The sequence below is a fragment of the Rhinopithecus bieti genome, unplaced genomic scaffold (genome assembly GCF_001698545.2).
Source record: "Rhinopithecus bieti isolate Rb0 unplaced genomic scaffold, ASM169854v2 scaffold_1467, whole genome shotgun sequence".
Classification (NCBI taxonomy): Eukaryota; Metazoa; Chordata; class Mammalia; order Primates; family Cercopithecidae; genus Rhinopithecus; species Rhinopithecus bieti.
In genome coordinates, this window is record NW_016803692.1 from 3574204 (window position 1) to 3583160 (window position 8957).

Sequence of the window (8957 nt, forward strand, 5' to 3'; positions counted from 1 at the left end):
ATATTTACCTCATAGAATTATAAGGATTAAAGGAGTTAATACATATATTTAGAACCATGCCTGACACAAAAAGCTTTTAAAACAAACCATTGTTATTTACTATTGCTACTTGCTGTGCTCTCTGATAAAACAATTTACTGGTAGTTTTTTTATAATCTGTAGACATTTCTTTTTTGAGATGGAATCTCCGTCTGTCACCAGGCTGGAGTGCAATGGCATGATCTTGGCTCACTGCAACCTCTGTCTCCTGGGTTCAAACAATTCTCCTGTGTCAGCCTCCTGAGTAGCTGGGACCACTGGCACATGCCACCATGCCCAGCTAATTTTTGCATTTTTGGTAGAGACGGGGTTTCACCATGTTGGCCAGGATGGAACCTGTAGAAATTTCTAATGTAATTAGTGATACAGTATTCTGAAAACAGACATGTGTTTTAGCTTTAGCTTACCTCATGGAGTCACCTGTGTTTAAAAATCAGAAGTGAAAATTTTAAGTATATTTGAACTGACATGATATATCAATGTGATTCTCAAAAGTAGTTGGAAATACTTCTCTTAATAACTATGAACAAGGGCTAAAATGTTAATGTCCGGGATATACTATGGAAACACTTATTAGGAGAGTTAAGTAGTAGGATGATGAATCTCCCTGTAAGCCCTTCATTTCACTGTTCTTTAAAACCTTTGTTGTTGGTGCATTAATTACAGGATAGAATCCATACTGCTTAGCAGGGCATTCAGGGCCGTATATAATCTGGTATTAATGTTTCTAGTTTCATCTCTAGCCACTAAACACTAAGTTTAATGTGACTAGAGTTTGCTTATGAAATCCCGGCAAAATACTCTCTAAAGACACTGTCAGTATTTGATAATAACAGCAACATTGTTGAGTACTAACAATGTTGTCTTCTAAACTCTTTTTTTTATTTTTATTTTTATTTTTTTTGAGATAGTCTCACTCTTGTCACCCAGGCTAAAATGCAGTGGCACAATTTCGGTTCACTACAGCCTCCACCTCCTGGATTCAAGTGATTCTTCTGCCTCAGCCTCCTGAGGAGCTAGGACTACAGTTGTGCACCACCAATCCTGGCAAATTTTTTTTTTTTTTTTTTTTTTTTTTTTGTATTTTTAGTAGAAATGGGGTTTCACTATGTTGTCCAGGTTTGTCTCAAACTCCTGACCTCAAGTGATCCAACCGTCTCGGCCTCCCAAAGTGCCGGGATTATAGGCATAAGCCACCATGCCCAGCCTCTAAACTCTTGATATATTATTTATTCATTTAATTGTGATAGAAATACCGTTGTTATCCCTGTTTTACAATGAGAAGCCTGAGGTACAAAGAGATTGTCTCTTGCTGAAGAACATGTTAAGAAGTAAATTATTAAAATGGGATTCAAACATAAAGTCCACTTAACCTCTCCCCCGTCCTACCTCTGGACCTTATAGTATATTGAGCCTTCTTGCTATGTACAGTGTCAATAAAGAACAGGAAGCTTTCATATGAAAATTGTGAAATGGAGGGAATAATGCAGTGCCCAACGTTGGTGATTGACTTGCTGCCCTAAAAAGAAGTCCGTGTTGGACTCATCTCCTTGTTGGTCTCTTTGTCCTTAATGTCTAGTGAGCTCTCGTTTGTGTTCTTTGGGTATATGTTGGTTAATCATTGTTGGAGTGAGATGAGAATTGGTGATTTAAAAAAAAAAAGAGTGGCCGGGCGCGGTGGCTCAAGCCTGTAATCCCAGCACTTTGGGAGGCCGAGACGGGTGGATCACGAGGTCAGGAGATCGAGACCATCCTGGTCTACACGGTGAAACCCCGTCTCTACTAAAAAAATACAAAAAACTAGCGAGATGGCGGGCGCCTGTAGTCCCAGCTACTCGGGAGGCTGAGGCAGGAGAATGGCGGGAACCCGGGAGGCGGAGCTTGCAGTGAGCCGAGATCGCGCCACCGCACTCCCGCCCGGGCTACAGAGCGAGACTCCGTCTAAAAAAAAAAAAAAAAAAACAGAAATATTCAAGCTTTATTTAAACTTTGTATTAGAAATCTTCATTCTTAGAGTTTAGCCTCCATTTGTAACTCTTAGTTGTGGCATATTTCATAGGAAGATAGCTTTGAGACTATCAAAATGATTAGGTAAGTAACCCTAGTTCTGGTTTGGTACTAGTTTCTAAGATAAAAAAGAGAAACGTATATTTTTTTTTCTCAAAGGGGGCAAAAGAGAATTCTTAAATGAATACTTCTAATAGTGAAATATTTTTAAATTCAAAGAGAATGTTAAAATTATTCCTGTCCTTTCTATCACTACCATCCTGTGTGTGCCGCATGAATGCATCTTTGACTTTACTGATTATAAAAAGTAACAAATCAGCCAGGTACAGTGGCTCACACCTGTAATCTCAGCACTTTGGCAGGCCAAGGTAGGAGGATCGCTTGAGCTCAGGAATTGGAGACCAGCCTGGGCAACATAGCAAGACCTTGTCTCTACTAAAATTCAAAAATATCAGTCAGCTGTGGTAGCTACTTGTGGGGGCTGAGGCGAGAGGATTGCCTGAGCCCAGAAAGTCAGGGCTGCAGTGAACCCTATTTTGCCACTGCACTCCAGCCCAGATGACAGAGTGAGACCCTGTCTCAAAAAAGGAAAAAATCCCACAAATCATTATGTGGAAGATTTATTTAATAATACAGACATATTCGTAGGTAAAAATTAAGTCAAGTCCTTTTATAATGTCAAGAAATAATCATAGCTAAAAGTTTGGGGTATGGTCTTCATACTTGCCAATATATGTATAAGCCTGTGTTTTAAATATAAAGGCTATCATTCAACATGCACAGTTTTCCACATCAGTACATTAAGTTCTGCCTCATCTTTTATGACTACTTAAAATTCATTATGTAGATCTACCATGATTTATTTAATCAACTTTCTGATGATGTACATTTAGGTTGTTTCTAATTTTTTTTCTATTATATAAAGTGGTGCAGTGGACATTTATATATACACTATTATTTGACCAATTATTTCCTTGGGATAAATTTCCAGGAATAAAACTATTGAGGCAAAATATATACTTTTAATTACCGATTTTATTTATAGCTTTTATGAAATTGAACTACCAGAAGCTTGCACCAATTTATATTGCTGTCAGCAATGAAGTTGCCACACTTTTGCCACACTTCCTTAGTATTTCTAATTTCTGCCAACCTGATAAGTAAAAATATTTTATTTCTATATACATTTCTTTGGTTATTAATGAATTTGAACATCTTATTGTAACATTAGAGCAGTGCCATTTAAAAGGAGCTAATGACTTTTGATTTGCATCTTTTTCCTTGGGATTATGGTAGCATTCCCCATACAAAAATTTGCAATTTGAAGTTATGAAGTCAAAAGAATAATTTAGATTATGGTTATAGAACCTCTTTCCTTAAATGTGTGTGTTCATCCACATACTTTCTTGAAACTGTGGGAGAGAATAATCCCTTTTTTTTTCTGTTTTTGTTAACAAGCAGGCCACAGAGAGACTGATCCTTAACAAGTTTCTAGTAAGCATGTGTTCGTAAATAAGTGCCCTGTATTAACTCCCTGAAAATGAGTATAAAATATTTATTTTCCTCATTTGATACAAGTGCCATCTAAGTATTTTTCAATCTTTTTTTTATTATGGCCTCCCAAGGAGCTTTCTGCCATGATATTTTGATACCATAGATACACTGTATATCTGTTGCATACAGTAGCCCTTTGTAGGGCCACAAATGTTAAAATAGCAAAGATTTTGTTGGCCCTTCAGAGAACCAGTTTTTGCCCTCTTTGGGGCCATGCTGCCCTCATTGAGAATGCATGTATGTATTGATATTTCGGGAAGGAGAGGGAAACAGCTTTGCTGTGCATGAATAGTTACTTGGGTTTCATAGGACTTAGAAGAGGTTAGTGTTTCTGTTGCTTTGTCAGATTGCCCAGAAGGGAACATAAGGATTCATAGTTGCCACAATTACTCCACCAGTCTTATCACCCAACTCTAAACATGGGATCTTGGAGTCCCTAAGTTACCTAGAATATACTAGGTATAGTAATACCATTTTTGAGAATGTTGATATGCCAAGGACATGGTGACATTATTGTAGTTGAAGGCATTTTGTTGAATTTGGGGAACAGTAGCCCTAATGCATTAGGAGTAATTGTAAATGTTCAAACCTTTATCCTTGTGGTTCTCAAACAGTGATGATTCTGCCTCCAGGGACATTTACAATTTCTGGTAGCATTTTTGGTGGCCACAACTGGATGTATGAGTGTTCCACTGGGAACACTCATCTAGAGGGTGGAGTCCTGGGATACTACTAAACATCCTGCAGTGCAAAGGACCGAGTCCCCATTGCAAAGAATTATCTAGTCCAAAATACCAGCACTGCTGAGACTGAGAAACCCTGCTCTGTCTTACTGATTGTACCTCTTGGAATCTAGCTTTAGAAAGTAATCCAAGTAATGTTGCCAGGAGTTTGATGTATGTGCATTTTTTTTAAGTGGGACATATATTTGTATATATAATTATAAAAACTGGGAAACAAACTTAATTCTTTCAGTCTTAAGAAGAGCACATGTCAGGACTTACAGTAATTTCAGCAACACTGAAGAATTGGAAACCATTTTAGAGAAAATAACTCACTGCATTTCAGCAATTTTTTTTTTTTTTTTTTTTTTTTTTTTTTTCCGGAGACCGGAAATCTTGCTGCTTTCGCGCAAGGCTGGAGTGCGGTGGCCAAATCTCAACTCCCACTGCAACTCCGCCTCCTGGGTTCAAGTGATGTGATTCTGCTGCCTCGTGGCCCTCCCACGTAGCTGGGACTACAGGGACCATGCCAGCCAGACCCGGCTAGATTTTGTAAATTTTTAGTAAGAGACCGGGGTTTCACCGTGTTAGCGGCACAGGATGGTCTAGATCTCCTGACCCTCATTGAATCTGCCAGCCCTGGCCTCCCCAAAGTGGCTGGGATTAGAGGGGTGAGGCCCCCACCGTGCCTGGCCTAGCAATTTTTTTTTTTTGAGCAGGGTCTCATTCGTTCAGCCTTAAAGGCCTGAAGTGCGTGACATCAGTGCGAGTCACTGTCAGCTTAATCCTGGGCTCAGGCTGATTCTCCCACTTCAACCCCCTCCCAGAGTAGGCTGGGACTATAGGCATAACGCCCAGCCATGCCTGGGCTTCATTTTTGTTTTTTTTGTAAGAGGATGGGGTGTCACAGCTTGACCAGGCCTGATCCTTGACTCCCTGGGCTGCAAAATGATGCCCCCACCTTACGGCCTCCCCCAAAGTGCTGGGATTATAGGCCTTAAAGCTGCAGCCCAGCCTCAGGGCAGTTCTTTATACAACACCCTTTACACACTTTCTATTTGCGCCACCTTGGGTTAAAGTATAGTATAGAAAAATCATGCCTACGTATCAAATAGGGCCCTTTATTTCTTAGAAGAAATAAAACAACCTCAAAAATATGGCACTTGTAAATGAGTTAAATCTGAGTATGTGGTGCATGAATGTTCTGTCTGGGGCCATTAATTCTCGTTTTTCTTTGTTTTGAAAATATTGGCAAGATCACATTTTAAAAGTTAGTGTGCTTTTCAAATTTGTTCAGGTGGACGCTGAGGCCAAATACAGAAATATTTTTATGCAATAATTTAGGCATGTATAGCAATGAATGACTTTGTTATAAGGAGACTAGTTAACTAGCAGCAAATAAAATTATCTCCGAGGGCCTTTTTCCCCCCCTCCTGTGTTTGGAAATGTTAATGTGCTTCTGACCCATATTCAGGGTGGTACTGAACATGGTTAAAAGGCAATGGGTTTTGAAAATTACTCAAAGCAATAATGGTGATTGAGCGTGGTTTACAATTCTGTAAGATGGCAAGTTGGTAATTCCTTTTTTCCCTAAGTTAACGTGGAAAAAAATATACCATTTAGGAAGAAATTATATTATGCATTAAAGGTGAACAAAATCAGTTTATTTCTTATTTAAAAAAAAATGTCTCTCCCAGCCCTTAATGTATTATGGTATACCTACTCAAATAATGAATATTACAAAATGTTTTATTTTGGAAGAATTATTTTTTTAAAACTAGTAACTAGTAATTTGCATTTGCATTCAAATTTTTAAATGTTTTTTCCTCTGAGATTTTAGACATCTGTCCTTTAGATTAGTAAAGAGTATTTTTCAACTTTGTTCTCAATAAAATTATGGGCATTGTCTTCTGACAGAAATTTTACTAAATCATGTAAATGTTTGCTGAAAGATTACTAGATTGTATTAAAAGAAAATTATTTTAGATTTTGGGGTCCTACTGCTATGGGATAGATTTTAAGGAGATGCTGGTGGTCATTAACTTGCTCTAATTGATTGTTAGAAATTTCTTCTAAGTAAAGAAAACATTGTGTAAAATCATCATGTAGTGAAGACATTTAAATTTTGATAATGGATTCAATATTTGGAGCATTAGATTTTTAAAGGAATCATGTCAGTGTCTCTAAATTTAGATATATTAAATACAGTCATTTTTCTAAAATCAGGCTTTTAGTGAATTATTGCTGTTGATCCTATGTCAAACCAAAGTTTAGACCTGAAAGCAAAAAGACTGTAGCTCAAAGTGCATTCTGCTTAGCAACCAGCTTGTTGTCTACTGTTTTGCTACTGAATGCACGTACTCATGCCTCAGAAGTGTATCTCCAGCCAGCTGGACTCAACCGGACAATACTTCATTCACCTAATTTCCAGACTAGTCAAGCAAAGACATCAGCTCATTGTATTTAGTCATGAGGAAATTTATTTGTAAACTTCAAATAGTAGCACACTGCTCTCAAAAGCCCCTGAACTATGAGAAATTGCCTTCTAATTCAGAAATGTGAAGTCCTTGGAATTTAGAACTGCTTCCCTTTTTCTTTCTTAGTAACCTTTGCAAGAGACATTAGCTCTTAATAGAAAATATATGTTAAATTCTAAGAATAATTTTAGAATCATCTTAAAGTGAAAATGTAGAAAGTTCAATTTGCATCCAGACTTTTATTATCTACTACCTTGATTCTCACATGATTATTTTCTCTCTTAGAAAACAGCAGTTTTGTTGGCATGTGAAGCTCCAGTTCCCTCAAAGTCAAGCTGAGTACATAGAAAAAAGGTATCACTGCTATCTTTTAATCACTGATTTGTTTTAATTTGGAGGCTGTGTATCTAAAATAAATTGTTAACTTAATGTCAGTAGTTGAATAGATAACTAAATTGTGGTATATTTATACATTGAGATGCTAAACACCACTGAAAACGAATGAACTACAGCTATGCACATCAACATGGATGAATCTCAGAAATAATGTAAGAAAAGCAAGTTAAGGAAGAATGTATAAAACATGATTGTTTGTAAATATGGGGAATAAAGCCAGAAAACTAAATAGTGTACTTTTAGGAATACCTACAAAGGTGATAGAACTTCTAACTCTAAGGGAAATTGTTAACATAGAAATCCTGATGATGGTTTCTTTAGCAGCAAAGCAAGTATTGAGGAGAGGGATCCAAGGAGAATTAGAGGGCTGAAAGTTTCCTGTTTCTTAAGCTGTGTGGTGGTTAAGGAGATGAAAATGACCCAAAATTCTACCATGCAAAGATTACCACTGTTAACATTATAGTGTATCACTCAGAAAGTACATTATTTTAGATACATATGTGTGTACTCATTGGAATTAATTTGCATAAAGTTTTTTGTGTTACTGTTTCATATTAAAACTTGTTCTTTTCTTTTCTTTTCTTTTCTTTTTTTTTGGAGGGGAGTGGAGGCAGGATCTTGCTCTGTTGCCCACGCTGGAGTGCAGTGGTGCAGATCTCCGCTCACTGTAGCTTCAACCTCCTGGGCTCAGGTGATCCTCCTACCTCAGCCTCCAGGTAGGTGGGACTAAAGGCTCAGACCATCACGCCTAGCTATTCTTGTTTATTTTTTGTAGAGGCAGGGCCTCACTATGTTGCCCAGGCTGGTCTCAAACTCCTGACCTCAAGCAATCCTCCCATCTCTACCTCCCAAAATGTTGGAATTACAAGCGTGAGCCACCCCATCCAGCCTAAAACACTTTCAAGTGTCATTTAAACATTTTAATGTCAGCCAGATGCAGCAGCTCACACCTATAATGCCTGCACTTTGGGAGGTCAAGGCGGGTGGATCGCTTTTGACCAGGAGTTCAAGACCAGCTTGGCCAATATGGTGAAACCCTGTCTCTACTAAAATACAAAATTAGCTGGTGAAAGTAGCGCACCCCTGTAATCACAGCTACTTAGGAGGCTGAGGTATGAGAATAGCTTAAACGCAGGAGGCGGAGGTTGCAGTGAGCCAAGATCATGCCACTGCACTCCAGCCTGGGAGACAGAGCAAGACTCTGTCTCAAAAAAAAAATAAAAAAACAAAACAAACGAAACATTTTAATGTTTGTGAACTATTTCATTCCTTGGTTTAGCAAAATTTTAAAGTTGCTCTTTAAGTAGTATATTTAGCATGTTCCTACATTATACATAAATATCCTTTCTTTGTAGTTGTCAAAGGGATTTTAGTGAAGAACTTTGTTATTTGGAGTTGCATACAAGGAAACGACTTATTTTACAGATAGGGGTATGTAGCCAATAGTATATATGAATATGTATAAATGGTTGAGGAAAGTTACTGTTTTAAAACAGTGTCTTAATTTTATTTATACAGCTTTATATATGTTTAAAACAGTGTGCATATATGGAGGAAAGTTGGAAAACTTAAAATGTTTTGTTTCCAAGGAAATTAGTATCAATTTTTTAACTTGGTCTTATAAATTAGAATGAATAAATTTGAACATGCACTGAAATCTGAAACCTTTTTTCAGATTTATTATTTCTGCTAGTTTCAAATACATTTTATCCTGACCTCGTCTTTTCATGTTTGAGTACAGGTGTGTGTTAAAAGAGGCTTC

The 8957-nt window shown here is 37.6% G+C and overlaps 1 protein-coding gene across 1 annotated transcript in view; it reads left to right on the forward strand.

Annotated features, from left to right (window-relative positions):
• ZNHIT6 (zinc finger HIT-type containing 6) overlaps window positions 1-8957 on the forward strand; it is a 56643-nt gene that overhangs the window by 19316 nt on the left and 28370 nt on the right. The window contains 1 exon segment of the mRNA XM_017851114.1: window positions 7085-7153. Coding sequence (XP_017706603.1) covers window positions 7085-7153 — 69 coding nt within the window.